The sequence below is a fragment of the Procambarus clarkii genome, chromosome 11 (assembly GCF_040958095.1).
Source record: "Procambarus clarkii isolate CNS0578487 chromosome 11, FALCON_Pclarkii_2.0, whole genome shotgun sequence".
NCBI lineage: Eukaryota > Metazoa > Arthropoda > Malacostraca > Decapoda > Cambaridae > Procambarus > Procambarus clarkii.
This window is the reverse complement of record NC_091160.1, coordinates 40,403,281-40,425,264: the sequence shown is the minus strand read 5'-3', so window position 1 is coordinate 40,425,264 and position 21,984 is coordinate 40,403,281. Positions and strand designations below refer to the sequence as shown.

At 43.0% G+C, this 21,984-nt stretch overlaps 1 protein-coding gene across 2 annotated transcripts in view; it reads left to right on the top strand.

Annotated features, from left to right (window-relative positions):
- Positions 1–21,984, top strand: part of LOC123758347 (uncharacterized) — a 34,834-nt gene that overhangs the window by 7,186 nt on the left and 5,664 nt on the right. For both annotated transcript variants that reach the window (XM_045742642.2, XM_069322680.1), the window contains exons 3-11: positions 2,435–2,515; positions 6,691–6,813; positions 7,626–7,793; positions 10,930–11,075; positions 12,239–12,377; positions 14,776–14,969; positions 15,467–15,644; positions 18,008–18,187; positions 18,870–19,010. In XM_045742642.2, the coding sequence (XP_045598598.1) occupies positions 2,435–2,515; positions 6,691–6,813; positions 7,626–7,793; positions 10,930–11,075; positions 12,239–12,377; positions 14,776–14,969; positions 15,467–15,644; positions 18,008–18,187; positions 18,870–19,010 (1,350 nt within the window). The remainder of the gene's footprint in view (positions 1–2,434; positions 2,516–6,690; positions 6,814–7,625; positions 7,794–10,929; positions 11,076–12,238; positions 12,378–14,775; positions 14,970–15,466; positions 15,645–18,007; positions 18,188–18,869; positions 19,011–21,984) is intronic.

Below are 21,984 nucleotides of genomic sequence, written 5' to 3'. Positions count from 1 at the left end.
ATGGAACTGAAGGAACCAGAACAATGCCTGAACCACACCCTGCCCTTGGAGAACACCACACAGACAAAGTTCAGGTTCCTTCACAACCGCTCGACTAACTGCTGAATAATCCATGGCCTCTCCACTACCAGATGAAATTGAACCGCAGGTTTAGCAAGTCACTGCTAGCTAGGAAAGGGAAATCGACCAAACAAGATTCCCAGACCAACCACGTCTGAACTAGGATGGAGCCAACTAGGACTTCGTCCACATCACTAGAAACAAAAATGCCACGAGCTGGAAAATGAACATACCCGGCTTGTATTCACGTAGACTGGTTGGGAGCCCAAACCAGCCAGTCATCGAGATAAGCTAAAACATGGACATCTACAAGATGCTACCGAGTAAATAACCACCTGGGAAGCTACTAACCTGGGAAGAACCGAGGAGCCAGAATTGTGCTAAAAAGGAGAACTTGAAAGGTGGAAGCCAGAAGTTCCACAACAAGCCCTGATCAGTCCTTGTACCTCAGAAGAAATAGGATGTGTCAGAATGTGTTGTAGCGAGTACAAACAATATACTCCAACTTCTCATTAGCTTAATGGTGTAACTAATTAGCACTAATTGCAGAAGCTATAATCTCTTCCCTAATTACAGGAAACAGTTCTTCCATCCTCCTATCCTAGTGGAGGAAGCTGAGGTGTAGTCATCAAATATAAGCAAGTGATATGAGAATAGCCAACAGTACAATTTCTACAGTCAAGAATGTAGCACTCAGCGCATGCAGTTCTAATCGACCCCAAGATGCTACAGCTTAGACACAGAGTAGACAGCAGACTAGGACTGCATCAAACTACAACGCTTTCGCTCCCTATCAAGTTTAGACACTTACGATTCCTCATCGAGCTGCCACGCTCTCACACATATAGCTCCGCGATTCCGTCCTCACTCAGCTCTCTGCTCTACTCCAGATCTGTCTCAAAGTCTCTGACACTGCTGTATCCTAGACTACTAAATAAATATGAAAACCCACTAACCACTGTGTATCTAATCTACTCAACAACATAACATAATCGTACGTTACAGTGTCATATAGGGCCAGGGACACTAACCAGGAAAAGCTTCCTGCTATACCAGGCGGACCTGAGCTACAGCAGTCACGGAAAAGGTTGGAACCAGAAGAAAAAAATCAAACCTAAGACAGAACATACCGTAGAGCTAAAGAGTCTTACCAAAGGGATGGCAAATAATGAGGACATCCAGCAAAGAAAAGGGTGAAACCTACCAACCAGAGTCCACCCAAGGTGTAATGACTGAAAAAGAGTTACAGAGAAGAAATAGACCCAAGAGCCCCAAAACTGGAGGAGGGACCGAGAACCAACATCACCACAGGTCTAGGAAGACTACCCAGAAAAAACCTGCAATGTGGGAGCAGAAGCTGGCTCCAAGAAACTGGCCCGAAGGGAAGTCTACCTTGACCAACAAGAAGTGAGGTTCCAACCTGCCCAAAACACTTTGCATAATAGTGGCTTTAGGCCTTGTATGTACTAGCTCTATCTATAAATCTATCAATGTTTTGTATCTCACCTAGTATATATGTACTTTACCTGAATAAATATTTGATTTGATTTGATTTGAACCTGAGAAAAGAAAGCCTGGGCAAGCACAGCACATCAGCATGATAGATGATTCAAAGAAAAGTCTTTAACTACCGCCAGAAAGAAGGGGTTGCCCCTTGGGCAAAGACTCCAAAAGTTGCACCACAGGCAACATAGCCAATATCTGGCACTGAAATTAAACATCCAGGCACACTAAAAGGATCCTAGCCAAATACTCTCCCAAGAGAAACAGAAAGTTATGGATCTCAGGTGTGAAGCAATGGCTGAACTGTCTTTGCCAACATGGAAGGGGCAATCCCCTGAGAAGGCCAAGCTACACCTGTAGCTAATTGCAGCCTGTGCTATGAAACTGAGATGCCCTGGAGCAACGGGTGGGGGGTACAAGAGGTCTGTGCACTGTATGTTTGCTGCCTGAGGACATAGTGTAGAAGGACTGTTTTTGGCAGGCACTGGCATGCCTTGTCAAAGCTTCATGTTACCATCAATCCAGACAATTTATTTCTTCACGGGAAGGGTCCTACTCCCATTGGCTCCTTCAAGAGATATCATTAGGAAGGAGAGTTAATCCCACTGATACTTCTTATCTCCTAATACACATGAAACTGACTACTCAAACAACTGATATCCCTGTTCAGAAGCAAGTATTGCTTGCATGATCAAGCATTGCTCTAGTGGCAAAAGAGTGGCCTTTTCTTGTCTTATCAGTCATGCTCCAAAGCTCAGAAAAAATTTTATGGTTTTAGTGCTTAAGAACAGGAGGAGAATACATTTGCACGTTTTATTTGATACTGTATTATTACTACAAATGTTACATAGCACATTTCAACGATTAACAGGTGCGGGATCGTTTAGTACGTCGTCTCTTTGCCAGTTCGGAGCCTGACCGGTGGGTAAATGCCAAGCTTGACATTCTCAAGGTGAGTTATGCATGTCATCTCATTCATTTTGTATGTAGATCAAATTACATTTCCATTCCCTAGACGGTACATCATTTTACCGTAAAAAGTATTCCAGGGGGGCATACTTTGCTAAAAATATTTCTGGTGGCCATGCTGTATTAGGTATATTCCAAGTGGCCATATTCAGATAAGAATTTTCTAGGTGGTTATGCTCTGATAAGAATATTCCAGTTGGCCGTTTTCTGTCAGATACAATGGGGCCTCGATTTACGATGGTAATCTGTTCCCAGAGACGTATAGTAAGTCGAAATATCGTAAGTCAAAACGATTTTTCCTATAAGAAATAAAGGGAAATGAATTAATCCGTTCCTGACTCCCAAAAAAATTAACTTTTAAGTAAATTTTATATCTAATTCACCCAAATCTTCACTACAAAAGTATGTACAAGTTATTACTTACCTTTACTAATGACTCCTGTTGGCGTATGGAAGATGGTGAGGAAGGGCAGGAGGAGAGGTGCTACTGTTTGGAAGGGGAGTTCCCCTTCCATTATAACATCAGGCAGTGATGATTTCTCTGGGGTGCTCTCTCTCCTACGTTTTGTCTGCATACCACTAGGACCTGGTTGTGGTTCACTGCTAGTTTGTCTAGCAACACTTGTTTCTGGGGGTAGCCCCGTCGGCTCCCCAGAGCTATCCAAGCTGGATGGATATGTATATCTGTCAGACATCAGTCAATGCATGGAGTTCTTGCCTACTAGAGACCACGAGCCAGAACCTGGCCCCCTCTAGAGAGGCACGAGGAGCAATGGCCTATAGAGACCCCTCCCTGTGGTTGGGAGCATTCTATGTCTGCCATCGATCGGGACAGGCACCCAGAAAGGTAGGTGCCCCAAAACAACCCCTATTCTGGTAAAATTATTGCGACCGGAAGCCGAACAGGTGAACAGAACTCCTCAAACAAAAATTAGCAAACTAGCATGACATCATCATGTTGTCGTGCCGCTGTCTGCACAATCCCCCTCCCCAGAAGGGTGGAAGGGGGAGCCCCAGACCCATCCGCCAGCGACCCAATCTATAGTTCTTGGCTGATAGAAGTCTGGTGCCGTCGTGTCTCTGGCTCCAGTTTTTCGTTGCATTTCTGTAGCTTGTGGTGTAGGCTGTCCCTTCAGATGGTGCGTGAGCTGGGAGTGATATTCCATGGTACTCGGGCTGCATGCACCTAGGGTCTCCTTCCCTAGGTGCCCCGTAAGTACTGCCCTTGGGGCCACCTTCCACAAGTCACCTCGTGATCTACCTCTGCTGTGCCGTTTACTGCTCGGTATTTGGCTGCCCTTGGGGTCAGCTGGGGTTTTGTTGCCCTTGTTTGTCTCTGGGTAGGGGTAGTTTTCGTCACTGGCAGGGACGCAGGGTACTGCACAACTAGTTTTCACCATAAACAGCAGCCGGCTCTGTTCCGCCTGGGTACACTATCCTCTTGCAGGGTTTTTCTTTTGTTTTTATTTTCTGCCTGGTGGGGGGGGGGGGGGGGGGGTCTGCCGTTGTCATCCCCCATTGCTGTTCTTGGGGTGTATATATCTCTCTCCTTTTGTGTTGGGTGGTCCTCCCCGCTTGGCCCCCCTGTGAGTGGACACGTCCCGGGGGTTCAGCTTCATTAGTTTGTTGGTAGATTTGGGCGCCAGTTCGCAGTACCCTGCCTGGGCTTCCCTTAGCATGTTACCGAGGCTAAGGGCCCTGGGAAACCTCACGGGGGCTACGTGGTCCGATGGATGTGACCCCTGAGTCCCCTCTCGCTTCTTGCAAGATTGAAGGTTGCTCTGTCCCCTTGTCTCAGGGTGACACTCACCGGTTTTGCCTCTGCCATGCTGCTTATTGGGTCGGTGATTGTTTTGACTCGGAGTTGTGCGAAGTATGTTGTCTGTTCGTATTCTAGTTCACCCAAGCCACTGATGATGATATGCGGGTGCAGGCAGCTAAGGTGTTGCATGCTAGATTTAGGTTGCTGCAACGCACTCGGTTGCGACCCCGAATGCTCCTTGACTGCCCCGTTTTAGTTATAGAGACCCGGACTTGGGGGTGGGAGTCGCTTCGGCTCTGGTTCCGTCTGCCCCTCCTAGTCCTTCCCCGTTGGTAGTTCATTCGATCCCCTCCCTTTGTTTCTGGCTCCGAAGCGTCTGAGGGTTTCGGAGTCGGGGCAGAGTCTAGTTGGTGTTGAGATTTGGGCGGTCTCGGGGGTGTCCCCTTCTGGGATTGCGGCAGAGGCATTCGAGCCTGATTCTTCTGCAGAAGCTTCTGGGTCTGGCCAGTGGGCGGCATTCGTTCCTGCTTTTTCGGCGGCTCTCGCCTTTTCTTTGGAGGTGGGGAGTTTGGAGGCCGACTCGGCCCCGGGTCCTCAGGGTGAGGTTCCCGGGGTTGGGGAGGGGTTGGCTTGGGGGCCTTGGGCCCCGTTGGACCCTGCCAACGGGGGCCTGCTCTGGGAAAATGGCATTTCATTACATTCAACGCTGGTTTTTTCCTTTCATTTTAACATTTGTCTGTAGTGATGCATCACAGTGTCATTGAAGAGGTTACAGCAACGGCCTATTGCAGCTTGATTTGGGCGAGTCGTTTCAGCTAAAGTTTACAGTTCTTCTCATGCTACACACATTTTCTTAATTTTTGAGGAAGGGATATTCTGTACTGCCTCTATGGTCACCCTTGCATGTGTTTTCATATGTTGAACCTTACCACTGACTTTCTCGGAACCCATGGGGTGATAAATAATCAGTTTTATGTTCAAAAAGCAAAAAATCACCAAACAAATAGAATTTCTTATAAGTGTGATTGTCACTAAGGAGGCGGCTTTAGTAAACTGAGGCAGGTTGGCCCCGCGTAACCGGGAACCATGCGCTCGGTCGACCCGAACGTGTATCAACAAATATCGTTAGTCGACGACACTATCGTAAGTCAGGGCAATCGTAAGTCGAGGTGCCACTGTATATTGAATGAAGCCTCTTGTGCTTATGCAAATTTCTACTTGACCGAGTTACACGAGTCATGTTTATATCACCTAGAATATTAATACAATAAAAGGTCATGTCAGGTTAGTTTTAGGATGTTTTAGAACACTTATGTAATGTATTCATACATCAATTGTGTAACATAATAGTGGTTCAGGGGAGTTCAGTAGAGGCTTTGATGGTGGTGTTTTCTTACTATCTTAGCTAGTTAGGGTAAAGGTAGGGACACATAATGAAGAGAAGATTCCACCACCAAGACAGTCAGGGTTGTGAAACTTTGTTAAGAACGTACTTACATAATCTGGAGGTGTTTATGCTGATTGATAACAAGGGAGAGAGTTAGTGTTATGTGAAAGGAAGTACCCTTCATAGTGTTAAAAAGATATTAGAGAATAATAATCATTTCTAGATGTAATAACCTTTAAGAACTCATGTGTGAATTACTTCTATTAGACTCAAATAACATATTGTCATTATTGTCTCTTTCATACTAGACAAACAGATTAAAGTTTTACCATAGCTAATCTTGCTACCACTTCATTATCAGCTATGAGAGAAGCTGGGGATGAGTTAATGTGTACATGTACTCACCTAATTGTGCTTGCGGGGGTTGAGCTTTGGCTCTTTGGTCCCGCCTCTCAACCGTCAATCAACTGGTGTACAGATTCCTGAGCCTACTGGGCTCTATCATATCTACACTTGAAACTGTGTATGGAGTCAGCCTCCACCACATCACTTCCTGTGCATGTTAATGTGTACATGTGTGCATGTTTGAGAGCAAGTGATCAACAGAGTGCTGCAACTGATTTGTTTTTGTTCCCTACTTTTGCACTCTAGTTCCCATTAAATGGTACAGCTGTCGTTAATGTGTGGATTTAGTATTCAGTTGCAATGTTTCTAACTGAAGTCTTAATGAGAGGAAAAATTTAGCTACAAGTGGTGAAGAAATTATTTATTTGGTTGTTAAGAATTGGTTTGTATTCATACATCCTAAAATTTATTATTCACTTTTCACAGAAAGTGCACTCGAGTACACTGTATGGTGCTGCTAAACCTTAAGCTTCTTGCACTGGGCTTTGAGCCTGAGTCTGGTAATCACTTTATTAATGGAGTAATATGTTATTAAAATTACATTGAAACTATTAATGTGTGAATAGAAGAGTTGCGTGTGTGGTTTAATGGTTTCATTTTTCAGGCGGTGCTTGACATTAGCGTAACAACGATAGACTGTGGGGAACAGGTGTTGCCCAGACAGTTGTTGACTGTGGTTGGCGATTGTTGTCCTAACCTGACATCACTGAAAGTCATACTAAATCAGGTGAGGCTTATCACCAAACATTCTTCCCTTACTAAATCAGGTGAGGCTTATCACCGAACATTCTTCCCTTACTAAATCAGGTGAGGCTTATCACCAAACATTCTTCCCTTACTAAATCAGGTGAGGCTTATCACCAAACATTCTTCCCTTACTAAATCAGGTGAGGCTTATCACCCAACATTCTTCCCTTACTAAATCAGGTGAGGCTTATCACCCAACATTCTTCCCTTACTGCTCCCCTCTCGATACCTTCAACATCACTTGTCACATCACAAAATAGAATTCATCACAGAGAAGTAACATAGGGTAGGGGCAGGAAAGGCAAATTATGTTTAACAAATGAACAAATCTGTTCAAATTGATTTGTTCATTTGATGCATCACGTTAGTGTGATCTCTGTGTGTGATGTTTAACAAAGCTAATTGAAAATCAGATAGGAAGGGGAGGGATGAGTTGACTGCATCTTCGACTTTCATAAGGATAAAGACTGATGTAAAAGAAGGAAAAAACATGCTGAAATAATGTGTTTAATTAGATACAAACTTTCTGATGGTAAACAAATTCTAGAGTAACCATGAGAGAGAGGTACAGGGAGGATGGAAGGCAGTGTCAGGCAGGTTCCCACAAAGATCACCACTTGGCCCTCTCTTGTTTATATTTTGAGACATGCCTGGTATAAAGGACCGAGGATTTACCTTAGATTGGCTACTATCGAAAAATATAGGAATGACAATCGGCCTCCTAAATCATGTATCGAAAAATATATAGAAATGACAGCCGGCCTCGTAAATAATGTATTACCTTGGTTTCAGATGGAACCATATGGAGATGGTCTGGCAGCAGAGGACAAGGATAACCCAACAGCTGCCTCCGTCACTCTTTTACCCAGAAGACATCAGTTACTCAGGGAAACCAGTTTTCCTTTCTCAAAGCTTTTCCAAGAAGAAACAATAAAAATGGCAACAGCAACTGCTGCAAAGGTTTGTTTGTTTTTGTTTTGTTTTCACATCAGTTTCAAATTTTCTAATACAGAAGGACAAAACATACTGTATCCTCTGTTTTCAAGTTCCCATACAGGTGATATTTTAAGGACATACTTGATGAAGTCCACTTTATTCTAGCAATATTTTTTACGCTTGCTGAGAGACTATTGTGTCTATGTCACCTCTACCCTTTACTGGCTCTATTCTGTATTTCCCACCATATCGTTTACTCCAGTATTGTATGTTGTTATTTTACTGTAGAGATTTAGGACCCAGCCTTCCAGTATTTCCCACATATGTATTGTGTGGTATCTCTCTCGTCTGATCCTGTTTCTACTGCAATTATCACACTGAATTATGTTTAGGAAGTCCCCTCTAATGTCATGTAACTCTACTTTTCTTATCAGTGCTTAGATATATAATATACTAATCTTTACTACTATCTACTTAAAGTGTGTTTGCAAAGTATGAGATTATGCTTGTCAGACTTGATCAGTGTTTTGTAAAGTCTATGTTGTAAGCCACAAAAAAATATGTTTTCTGTGGGGAGCCCCTTCGGCTCCCTGGAGCTATTGGGCTAATGTGTGATATATTAGACCGGGGCATTAGTCTATGGAGTTCGACCTATCGGGGACCAGGAGCCAGAACCTGGCCCTCTCAAAGAGGCTGCAGGGAGCAATGGCCCTGGTAACCCCCTCCTCCCCGTGGTTGAGGGTTTCCCTTATTTGCCATCGACCGGGGTTAGGCACCCAGAAAGGTTGGCATCACAAAACAAACCCCCACATGGTAAGAAAATTACAAAGAAAAACCGAACAGAGAGACAGAACTCCCTCCAGTTCCAAGGAAACAAGCAAACAAACAAACGTCACACTCCATTACCATGCCGCTCATCCTAGCAGCCCTCCCTCCCCACGCTGGCTACCCAGTACTTCTGTTCATTAGCTAATGTGGTCCGGAGCGGACGTCTTCTCTGGCCTCAAATCCCAAAGGCGGTGTTATACCTTCGTGGCGACCCCTGCAGTGTTGTGTGTTGTAGCCAGGTGTCCTCATCAGTACCAGGGCTGCATGCATTTAGGGATTTAGGGGCATCCTTCCCTAGACGCCCTGTGAGTACTGCCCTTGCGTGTTAGGGTTCCCTTTCCTGGTTCTTCGGCCGGCTTCTCGTAAAGGGCGTCGGCCCTTTCGCAGTTCGCCCTGTTGACGTGGTGATGGGGAGGAGGCTCACTCTGTTTGCTCGTGCCTAGTCCCACAGTTTGTGGGCATTTTTGGTCGTCATTTTTAGTCAGGTTTTCATCCGGCCTCTGGTGGCATTGGGTGGCTCCTCCTCCGTCGGGGAGTTCGGGGCTGACAGGGCAGGCTTCTTTCCCTGGGCTTCGTCAGGTCATCTCGAAGTGGGTGCACTTGGGCAATGACCCCATCCCTTAGGTGGTTTTCATGCCTGTTTCCAGTGCAGAAACGGGACTGCGCGGATTTGCGGTTCATTCTGGACTTGTCCCATCTGATCCCCTGGATTCCTTGCTCCACCTTTCGGATGACCACTCTGTCTCAGGTCCGGCTTCTGTTTGAACCGGGTACTTAGATGGTGTCCCCTGGACTTCAAAGACTTGTACAGTGTATTGGCACGTCCCTATTCATCTAGGGTTCGGAAACTGGCTAGGTTTCGCGGTGGGGTGTCCAGCATACAGCTTTCGTTGCCTTCCTCTTGGCTTGAATCTGGCACCTGGGTGTTCCTGTGTTGCTTTGGGTCGCAGGTTGCAGCCAATTGTCTTACTTCACATTGAGGAGTGTGTGGCAGCCGCCTCCTGGGTAAGTCCCTCTTTTCCTTCCCTTTGGTTAGCTCCAGGGAGCTGAAGGGACTCCCACAGAAAACCAGCGTTGAATGTAATGAAATGCCATTTTCTGGATGAGCCCCAGAGGCTCACCCAGAACTGGAGTGCTGGATAGCCAGCACAGGGAAGGGAGGGGGTCTGCGGACGAGCGGCCTGGCAGTAGAGTGTGATGTTTGCTTGTTTACTTGTTTCCTTGGGACTGGAGGGAGTTCTGCCACTCTGTTCGGTTTTTCTTTGTAATTTTCTTGCCATGTTGGGGTTTGTTTTGTGATACCTTCCTTCCTGGGGTGCCTAACCCCGGTCTTACCTATAGCAGTCTTATCATATTCTGTCAAATAAGGAAGAACCCAACCACAGTGGGGTTTTCCAAGGCCATTGCTCCCTACAACCTCTCTGAGGGGGGCCAGGTTCTGGGTCGTGGTCCCGGTAGGTTAAACTCCATAGACTAATGCCCCGGTATAGTATACTGTATCACACATTAGCCAATAGCTCCAGGGAGCCTCTGGGTCTCACCCAGAAAATGGCGTTTCATTACTTTCAACTCTGTTTTTTTAAGACGAGTATTAATGACATTTGTAGTTATCACTTCAAGTAATTTTTGCAGAGTTAATGTTACACTTAGTTGAATAATGGTTACAAGCCAGTGATCTACTATTTTTATTTCAAATTGGTTCTACATTTGCAACCTTCCACATTTCTGAAACAGTGCTCAAGTCTATGATTTATTGCATGTGCTTGAAAAATGTTGAATCAATTATTTTTTACATTCTTGTAATACCCTAAAAAAATTACTTTTTCAGGGTCTTAGTGCTTTGCATGACTTCAGCTTTTCTCTTTATTTTCAAGTTTCTCTGCTAGTAATTAATGGTTTACCTGTTTTTAGTTGCTCTATATTTTGTTTACCTTTGAGCAAATGAACAAGTTTTTCTCTAGTAAACACTTGACTAAAATGTCGGTTTATAATCCTATTTATTTCTTCATTATCTGTAAGATAATGTGACACTAGTCAGTGATTCATTCCTCTCTCTAACCAAGGTTGGATACATCTTAAAAAACTTTCAAGATTTGTCTTGGGTTTCCTTGCCTTCCATACTTAAAAAAAAAAATTTGCTTTCTTTACTTCATCTTTAGCATTTTATGCTAGTGTGATAAGTGTCTCTAGCATACAAAAAGTTTAGTTTAAAGGAATATGTTGGTGGCTGTTTCGTCTCAATCTAATTATAACTTAAATATACCTGTAGCTAAGAAAGATAAAAGGTGCCACATTTACATTATAAATTCAGTATATTATCTTCCTACTCTAGGCAGCAGTGCCATGTCCCTTGGTGTCTGGACTGTCATCTTTAACACAGCTGTCAACTCTACATGTGATGCATGGTGCCAATAATGATATTCTGGCAGCACTGGGCCAGTACGCACCAAAGCTGAAGGAACTGAGGATATGCTACAGGTACTGTATCTGCAATACGTTTGTGGCTATAAATTTTTGTGATTAGAAAATCCATTAGGAATTATGGATTTTAACAAATAGGGGTCTCGGCAGTGCAGTTTGGTTCATTCTCAACTCACAATCGGGAATCCCGGGCAGGACAAAAATGGTTGGGCATATTTTCTATCACCTAATGATAAAAAGACAGTCCAGGTGAATGAGAACGTACATACTCCTAGTAGTCTCAGTTTGAAGTTTTATTCCAGAAAGTTGTGCGCTCAATACATTTTAACTTTGTTTTGAACTATGATCATATGTCCAGGATTATCAACAGTTAAACAGGATGACATTCTGGTATAAGCACCACACAAAAACTTTGTCATCCCGGCTTGATCATGAGACGGTATTACACAGTCACTGGAGATCACCCAAGTATGACCGATTGAGTGGCATTTCATAAATTTCGAAGCCTTTCCAAGCCCTCTCTTGGCGTCACAAGTGACCACCAGTAGAGGGCTGTTGCTAACTTCTCATTTGCCTGCCTGGTTACTGACACCACCCACCACCAGGTGGCAGCCCCATGTATACTTCAGGGTTATAAGAACCAAACAACTGTACTATCTTCCTGACTGTATGACAATCTGTTATGCAAGTGGTGATTAATTCACAATTAATTTAACTTGTTTTCATCTTTAAATGTTGTTATTTGGAGCTCAATGGCATATGCATATATGCAGCCCCCTTTCTGGGCAGCAGTTCAATAGCTCCCTTTTCCCTTCCTTCAACCATTGTCCTGCCAGGAGTACTAGGGTAGGTAGAAGGTGCTTTGTTAATATATGTTATTTGTCAACTCAGTGTTGCCAAACATCACTCAGAGAGAGCTTTAAGTGTTTTGGAGTGAATGAATGATTTCTGATCATTCATAGTTAAATTGGAACTGCAGTGTGTAATTTTTTTATGTGGGTAGAAAGGTCATCAAATACCTAACAATACACAGTATTGTATTTTATTAATTACTATTCATGTATAGACAAATCTCTCTTCCTTTCTTTTCCCCATAAGCCATAAGGTAACACAGCAGTCTTACCATTTGAGGTCGTCTTACAAATGTATCACCCATGAATATCAATTCTCTTGTGTATATATATATATATATATATATATATATATTACTTCCGTGACAGCTATGGTGTGACAGATGCAGGACTGAAGGCATTGTGTCTGCGTTCTCCAGACAACCATGTGCTCAGAAGAGGCCGTCACCTGCATGAACTGAGGGTGCGATCATTTCACCTAAACCCCTGCTGCTCCACACTAGAAGAGGTTAACTCCATGTTTGTTACATTTTTTTTCCAGTAATCTCATTGATTCTTATTTTGATAAATTTAAGTTATTATAAAATATTTTCACCAATGGGGTTTTGACTTTCACTATCTTGTGCTTAAAGATACAGGAAATAAGTTTTAAATTTGATGGTACACTTTGGTCTTGGTCTGATGAGGCAACCTTATTCTCTCCTCTCGCACTCTTAAGTTATGTGTCATATGGTTTTTGAGGAGACTGCTGCTGTATCTCAGATAAGTTGGTCAACTTTCCTTTGGACATGGATGCTAACGTTCATGGGGTTCATCTTAGAGAATGTATTCAAAAGCATGTATGCAAATCATGTCGAGTGACTCTTGTTGCCATAGTTTGCATAAACTCTTGTCTTAGTGTAACCATTCTTGGTGTTCCTGCCAAAAACTGTTAACCCGGTTTAGTGCTATGTAGTTGTAATGGCTTGGCACTTTCTCCTGACAGTTCCCTACTTATATATATTTCTACCCAAACTCACCCACACATATATGTTTAACCTTTGCTTGAAACAATCCAATGATCCCACATCCATTATGCTACCCAGTAGCATAATATATAGAATAATAATATATAGAATAGATATAAATTCACTAGAAAACATCCAGCATAGGATGACAAAGTTAATCCCCCAAATTAGAAACCTGTCTTATGAAGAGAGAGATTGACAAAGCTTAATTTACATTCTCTAGAAAGGCGAAGAATTAGGGGTGACATGATAGAGGTGTACAAGTGAATGAATGGTCATAACAAAGAGAATATTAATAAGGAATTAAAAGTATCTACACACAATAGAACACGAAACAATGGGTATAAATTGCACGAGTTTAGATTTTATACATTTTCTAAATCATTTCCATGAATTCAGTCTTATTTCCAACCCAGTATATACCCAGGTCTTTACTGAATCTTGTCCATTTTGTATCCATTGTTTTGTGTTCTATTTTGGGCTTATTTATTTAATATCTTATTAGTTCCTCCCTTGTAACTTTTCATCCATTTGTATGTTTATTATTGTGTGCCCCCCCCCCCTTACTCTTCACATGTTCTAGAGAATGTAAATTAAACTTTCTTAATCTCTCATCTAAGATTAAAAAAGAGGTGTAAAAGCTTCTAATTCATTGGATTAACTTTGTCATCCTTTTATCTACACGTTCAGTGAATTAATGTCCATTCTATAGCCTGGTGACCAAAACTTAACTGCATAATCTAAATGGGGCTTAACAAGATCATGACTAAGCTGAGCAATAACTTTAGGTGACTAAAGCTAACACATATATGAATCCCAGTGGCCAATTTGCCTTGTTTCAAACATACTGTATTTTGGATTTTTGGTTTAAGATTCTTACTATTCATGACATGTTTTTTGCATACAGATTTGACAGCTTTAACATTATCCAAATGATTTCTGGAAACATACATTACCTTACCTAGGCTCAGAACCCTATATATATATATATATATATATATATATAACAGTATTAAACTGTATTTACCCGTCCTTCATTCATTGTAATAGCCAATAATCTAAATTTAGACACCCAACAAACAAATTATAAAATAAAGGAAGTGAGATTTTGGTCCATTCTGGACCATTATCAAGTTGTGAAGAGCATCTTTCATTACACAATTTAGTAACATGATGAATTTAATAACAGAGTTCCTCACCTTCTTAGTGTCATTATCACCCGCAACACAATGAGCCTCTGGTAGTCTCTGAGATAGACTGCTGGAATCATTCTTCAGTGAGTCTGGCTGGGATGCCCTCTTGTTGACAATCTCCAGCAGCAGTTTTAACACCCAGCAACCTGATGGTCGTTTGCTATTATCAAGATCCTGAACTTACCAGTTTTATGACTTATTTTAATAAGTGGGGTTTGCCTTTAATACAGTGACAATACTAGAAAATTTATAATGGCTAGTATTAGCTATTCCTACATCCCACACCTGTAAGATTAGGCAAGACTCCAGGTGCCATCGACTTGGCAACTCTAGCCTGCTTGTCCAGTCGGTGTGAGGGGATGTGGCACTGCAAAATGTGTGTTTATCTCAAGTGACACTGCAGTACCACTATGTGTATTTTCTAAAAAAAAAAAAAGATTTGACTGTTTATTATTTATAAAAGTAGGTCTCTGGTTTTCTACCTAATTTTTCACTTCATTAAAAATCGACAGTTCAGCAGTACATGAATGATCGTTCCGCTTCCTGGGTTCCACAATATAGAAGCCATGAAGTCTTTCAACCTGAACCATTTTTGTATCTTGAGAATTGCATGTATTGTCGTGCCTAAGAATTAATGTTTATTTGTTATTTAGTTTCTATAAGCCTTTCACTGTTGCTGTATATTAATTTTGTTATGATTTTACAGGTTGACATTTTAGGAACAGGAATTAGCCAGTATGGTGTTGCCTTCTTGCTCAAACATCTGCCTGCTTTGAGATCTCTTGGAAACTGTACTAATGTGACAGAAGCAATAGAAGTTTTAGTTGGCAACAAATCTCTTCGGCGCAATAGTTTCATGGGCCGATTGCGAAAATATGCCAGTAGATTTAAGCTCAACAGGTTGGTTGTAGTTTAGTTGTAACTATTATGGAATTATTTAATTATGGCAGTTTAATTTTATTCTGGTATGTGTGACATGTTTACATCAAGTGGTAATTATTTCTTGCTTTGATATTTTTTTTTAACTTTGCTCGATTCATTTAAATATGGGTATGCATTTTTTTTAGTGAACTTTCAAATTGTAGATATGTATATGTGTGTGGTTTATAATCTGGCATGCTCAAATGCAGTACCTGCATTAACAAAATATTTTATGCACACAAACACAGAATGATAGATGGTTGGAACAAGTTAGTGAGAAAGCAATGTACCGAGAAAACCGGACACCTCAACCATTGCTCTCATGCTGTAATTAATTACACTTAGGTACTGTAATTACATGCATCACACACACATATCCATGCATGTTTGTGCAAACAAACCTAGAATGAAAGTTTGTGTTGTAAATAGATATACAATTTTACACTCCAAATTCAGTGGCATTCTTTAACCACCAGGGTGAAAGAAGACTGTGTATCTGCCTCAAAACTGGTCGTGATTACAACACTGTGCCCTGAACTTCGGGACTTGAGTCTGACACACAGATTTTGTGAGGTTGACCTTGAGAGGTTAGCTGACCTTCACAAATCCCCCTCACACTTCAGATCACATCTAACTCAACTGAAATTCCTCAAGGTTTGTGTTTTGTGTTAGGCATGATAAGCTCCAATTTTGTAGGTGTTGTAGTGAGCAAATGAGATTACGGTTGTGATAAGCATGTTGTGCTTGTGTTGTAAAGGATATTCGTAGTCACTGTAGAATATTTTCCCAATAATATTTGCTCTAAATAATCTGGTATTCTAGTGCAGTAGACTCTCCATTTTTCATAAGATATGTATATATATATATATTTTTTGAGAGCCATCTATATTCTAGGCAGTGCTTGAAACTTTGCTTTAGAATTGTCTGAGCCTTGGCTACCGATTAACCCACTTTGGGGTCTTTTTCCCAAGCTGGAGGGCCTCGTCCACCAAGCTGGGAACATGTGTTATCCTTCCTTCTTAGTTCGAGTTTATTGCCCTTTGTAGCCTTCCCAGTTTCCAAGTCATGTTCAGGGTTTGAATTTGCCACTGCTCTGCAGAATTCCAGTTTGACTTGCTTCAGTTTCTGCTGCGAGTTTGTGACCATGCTTCATGACAATATCCACATTCCTTTGAGTTTGGTTCCTTTGTCACTTTCTGATTGTAGTAAGAGGCCTTAGTTTTCTCTTGGCTAAAAGTTAAATCATTGTTATCCATAGTGAAGTGCTAACTCTCCAGTTGCACTCAGTCCCTGGAGTAGGAGGTCTCCCTTATCTTTGGTGTTTTTCTGGGGGATTTAATCTATGAACCTAAAGACATGGATCAGTTTGGTGGAGACTTTTTGTACTGCTTGGGAGATTTTCTTGGTTCAGTTGCATTTGGCTCTTAAGTTGTCTGTCTGCTGAGGTCTTTTTTGTCCTTGTTATTTTCAACTGCTGCCTCAGATGCTTAGCTTAAGTTGTGCAACTTCCATGGGTTATGATGACTGATTTCTATGTAACACATTGTGACTGAAGGTGGGTTGTGTTGGACCCTCGAGGAGTCTGCTTGGTTAGTCTCTTTACTATTTGCCTTCATGTTCTCTCTCTCCCCCCTCCTTTTTCCTGGCAAGGAAGGTGAACTGAGTGTTGTAGGCAGCTGGTGTGTGTTGCTGTTTCACCAAGCGTGTCGGCTTAAATTGGGTGTTTCGGCTCTGGCTTCAGGCCATTTGTGGTTCCATTCGTCTCACACTCCTGGCTGAGGATTGGGTTCTGGTGCTGGTGTGGCTCCTCTCACCCTTCGTCTTTGACACCATGGTAGTGTCAATGGGTTCCCAAGTTTGTAGCTGAAGGGGGTGCCTCCTGTCAGCCCTTGCGTGGTAGACTCCAGTTACGCCTGTAGCTGGGGACAGTCTGGAGATCCTCAGGTGGGCTTAATCCTGGAATGCCTGAATTTTTCTTACTTAGTTTCCCAGAGTCTTTTGTGTGCTGGATTCTTCCTTCCTCATTGGATATTCCAAGTTCATGCTCAGCCATCTATTCATATACTCATCAGTGTTATTCTCACCTTGTTAGGCAAGGTCGTTAACACAGTGACATATTCCCTTCAGTTGGTGTACATTTTTTAACTTCTTATGCTGGAGACTCTGGGGCCTTGTTTCATTCTGGACTCATATTCCTTGTCCAATTTTCAAGATGACCACAGTGTCTCAGGTTCACCTGGTGATAGTCGACTAGGCCACGACATGGTCAAAAGAATTGCAACTGGGAATTCCACTGAATTCACACGGATCCTGCAGCCTCTCCGAGACACAAATCAGGGTTTTACACAATTCCTCCATGCACTCGGGCTCTGCCAACAAGCTGTTCTGTGTAATGAAGTGAGGGCGAAGAGGTAAAACAGCTTGTTGGCTGTTCCCCTGAGTGCATTGGGGAATTGTGTAAAACCCTGATTTGTGTCTCAGAGAGGCTGCAGGATCCGTGTGAATTCAGTGAAATTCCCGGTTGTAATTCTTTACACCTGGTGATTTTGAGCCAGTCCTTGTTCATTTCCTTGGATGCGAGGGATTCATACTGACATGTTCCCATCCAGCGTCAGTTTAGGGAGTGGCTAGGGTTTTGTGTGGAAGACTTACCAGCCACAGGCTCTACCCCTGTGCTTGAATTTAGGCCCAGAATCTTCACATGATTCAGTACAGTTGTGATAATTATAGAAATGATGTGACAAGTTTATATGCTTATTTGGGTAGTAAATGCTATCTCATATGGGCCAATGGGTCTTCTGCAGTTTCATTTATCATTATGTTCTTACGTTATTTCTACTATGACCAAAAATCAGTAACATTATAATACTGATAATCTACTAACATTTTGTATAGAGATGCTCTAAACATGGTTCAATCTTTTTTAAGTTAGAAAGTGCAAAATAACAATAACCTTTTTATAAATATTCTAAATGCTAGTTGTGAGAAGAGCTTTCTAAAAGTCCTTTTTCTTGTAGCACCTGAGCCTGGTTAACGTTGCTTCAAGATCAGTGTCGGGTGCAGTGCAAGCTGTGGGCCAGCAGCTGACAGCTCTAACGGTTAAATGTCGAGGGTTAGACGTTCCAGTGGTTTTCCACACCTGCACCAACCTCAAGTATCTCACCATGGAAGGAGAGGATTGCTCTGCTCCATATGAGGTATGTATTATAACCGTGTACTGCAGTTGTTCAAAATTTAGTGACTTACCATTGTGCTGCATTGGACTTGGTAAGGGAAAGAAAGTGAAGATGTATGAGTTGCCCGTTTGAGGAGACATTTGACTAGATCAAATCACATTTCCAACCCATGACAGGGAATATCTTAGTAAGATTAAAGTGAAATAAGTTAAGTGCTATGAGCAGTATCATCCCTTATGTACCATACTGTGACTGTAAGATAATAATTGTGCAGTCTATGTAGCGGCAGTATGGAAGAAACACTAGGTATTTATGGCCTCTGTATTTAATTCATTTTGTCAGGGACAGGAAGCCTATATATATATATATATATATATATATATAAATATGCTAGGCTTGCATCGAGGTCCCCCCAAGGTTGAACTACCGACCCTTCCTAGGCTGCAACCCCACAACAGTTGCCTGATTCCCAGGTATCTATTTACTGCTAGGTGAGCAGAGGCATTAGATGAAAGGAAATGTGCCCCCACAATTTCTGAACTACTCGGGAATCAAACCCAGGATCCCTGTTTGTGAGTCGAGAATGAAACCTGTAATGTACAGGTTTCAGCTGTACTTCATCCTTTGGCTAAATTTAAAATCCATAGATATACTTTTTAAGCAGTGTTAATGAGTATTTTAACCACATCTTATCTTTTGACAGGCAGTGGGGAATTTCCGACAAACAGCCCTTATCAAATTGCAAGTTGTCAAGATAAAATGTCACTTACCTGCTCCATATACAGACATAATTCTCAATAATGCAAGGAGTTTAACAAGATTGGAAATAGACTGCCTCTGTGATGTAAGTATGTTCTGTTCTTAAAATATTAAAGGTACCTATATCATTAACACTTTCGCTCACCCCGCGCGCCACCCCTCGACAGGGCGATATGGGCCCCAGCGTGTCACGGAAGCACGCGTTAATTCCGAAAAGTGTATACTCTCTTCAACTTTGTCACCTCAATTCTCCTTCTACGAGATTGAATTTGGTATCATTGTGTTCGCAATAAAATTCTCTACAGCACTAAATGCATATAAACTCCAAAAGCCCGGCTAATTACCCGCAGCAAACAGAGAAAGTGCGAACGAGTTACCCGGGAGCGTGCAAACGGGATAAAATGTTTTCACTATTTTCACTCTGGTCACCTCAATTTTTGTCCTAGGTCTTTCATTTTGGTCTCAATGGGTTCGTAATAAAATTCTCTAGAGGAACATTAGCATATAAAAAAAAAAACCTGGTCACGCTCCAACCGCCGACGAGTTGAAGACGGGCCACGCGTTAGCCGTGAGTGAGTGCTCAGAGGCCTTCCTGCTACACTCCCAATTCCCACCCTTTTCAAGCCTTTCTTTCGCAATTTTCTTCCTGGAAGGGCCTTGTTCATGATTACTATCCATCGTGGAGTAAGCGTAGATAGTTTCTAAAGCCGCAGTAAGAAATATAGCCACGGGAAATAGCCGAAATGTTCACACGTTTGAGATGCGAGGGGAGGCGACATTGGTCACAACAGTGGAGCAAAGACAATGGGCCCACGGCGTGTGCCAAGCCGCCTGAGGGCCACGAGGCTCAACAAAGAAAATGGGAAGACATCGGCGCACATTTTAAAACCAGTCCCAAAAAAATCGGATAAAAACCTGATTTTTGGCGAATTTTTAAAGTGGCATTAAATCCCCGGCATTTAATCCCCGGCATTACCGCCAGTAAACGGATGACGCAATGCTGCGTCATCCCCGAGCGAAAGTGTTAACATGTTTTGTGTTAATTTTGATATACTGGGCGCTGGTTAATCCCCCCACCAGGTAGACAATAAGAAAAAAGAAAACCCCGCAAGAGGCAACCCGTTCTCGCACTTTCTTACAGTCAATATTGACTTATTAAATAAGTGCATATGTGACATACTAATTGATTGTGAAAATTTTAGTTTACCTTGAAAAGCTTCATAGAAAACACCGACCTTACCTAACCTTCTTAGTATGTTAAGATAAGCATCTTAATGCTTCGTAATTACAATTATTACTTAACCTATACCTATAATAGGTTAAGTAATAATTAAATAGGTTAAATAATAATAAGTAAAAATAATCTTATTGCTTCGTAATTACAATTATTACTTAACCTATACCTATAATAGGTTAAGTAATAATTGTAATTAAGAAGCAATAAGATGCTTAAGAAGCATCCGTTTTTTCACGGGTGCTTCGCCTCTCGCTCTTCTCCATTCTCCGGTCCGTGCCCCGTAGCTCCTGGGGTGTTCTGGACTGCAGCTATGGGGAGAACACTGGGGTTTTCCCCGTGTCATGGGTGTGGGGTGCCTCCTTTGCCTCTACCCTGCTCTCCTGCGTGTGCAGCTATGACCTTCTCCTAGCGGTGCTCTTGGGAACTTCTCGGCAACGTTGTCATGACACGTTCGTGCCTACGTTCGGCAGGTGAGTTTTTGTGGTCTGGCATCTCTTTCAGCCAGGCGCTGGTTCGTGTTTTTTTTATATGAATATCAGACCGTCGGCACACAGGTGACTGCACCTACCCATCCAGTCCCACTCATGTACATGTCCAACCCATGCTCGAGTCGATCAAGGGACCGACCTCATCCATGTTACGAGGTACGATGGTTGAGGAATAGGTTATGTACTCACCTAGTTGTGCTCACCTGGTTGTGCTTGCGGGGATTGAGCTCTGGCTCTTTGGTCCCACCTCTCCGCCGTCGGTCGCCTAGTGTGCAGGTTCCCGGGTCTGCTGGACTCTATCATGTCTACATTTGACCCTGTCTGGAGTCAACCTCCTCCATTTCTCTGCCTTCGCCGAGAGAAGTTACTATGTGTTCTTTGTTGCACGTTACGTGTGGTGCATGTTGCTGGTGCACGTGTGCATTGGTAACATGTACCACGGTGACATGTGGTTCTTGTTACTGTGTCAGGATGTTGTGGGGTGACATTTTGCTGCAGTTTTGTGCCTGGGGTTGCGTGTTGGGGGATTGCTTGTGGCATTTTTCGTGGTCTTATCTGGGGTCCCTCTTTCCTTTCCAGGCTTAGAGTGCCTGGTTTGGCTCTTCCATGTGCATTGGTTTCTCTTTCCTTGCCTATTTGTCTGCCTCTGGTTGTGCTTCCTGGGGCTTTGGGGCTTTGGCTCTTTCGTCCTGCCTCTTCCCTGTCGCTTCCCTGACATCTCCTGGGCTCCGTCAGGTCTGCACTTGCAGCTGTGTGTGGGGTTGGCCTCCATCACTTCCCATCCTCGTGCAGTCCATTTGTTTACTATTCTGTCGCAGCTCCGCCTCTTCCTAGGCTCGAATGCACCTTGACGGGGCTGGTTAGGTTCTGCCTCGGGTCTCTCACCTTCAGTTGGTGATCAGTGGCTTCGTTGTTGGTGTCCCACCTGCATGCTTCTTCTTGGCAGCAGTATGGGGTATTTTGGCGGTCCTTCCTTTTCCTTCTGTCCCTTCTTATGTGGCTGCATTTGTTGGCGTCGACTTGGCTTTTCTGGTGGGGGTTCAGGGCCGTCATCTTGCTGCAATCTGTCTCCTCATTTCGCACGGCACTGGCGGAGCCGCTTCGGCTTGCTTTCGGTCTTGGTGTTACATCTGCGCCGTTCGTAAGCTGTTTCGTGCATTGTTTCACTTCCAGCCTGCTCATGTGCCGCCTGAGCCATCCTGGTCTCTGGAGAGCGTACTCTTTCTTCTCCTCGGTTGGTTGTAACCCCTTCGATGTGGCTTTGTTTCTTGAAGACTCTTTTTCCTGTTGGCATTTGCCTCTCAGGGTCGGGTCGCTGAGCTTCTTGCTCTCCT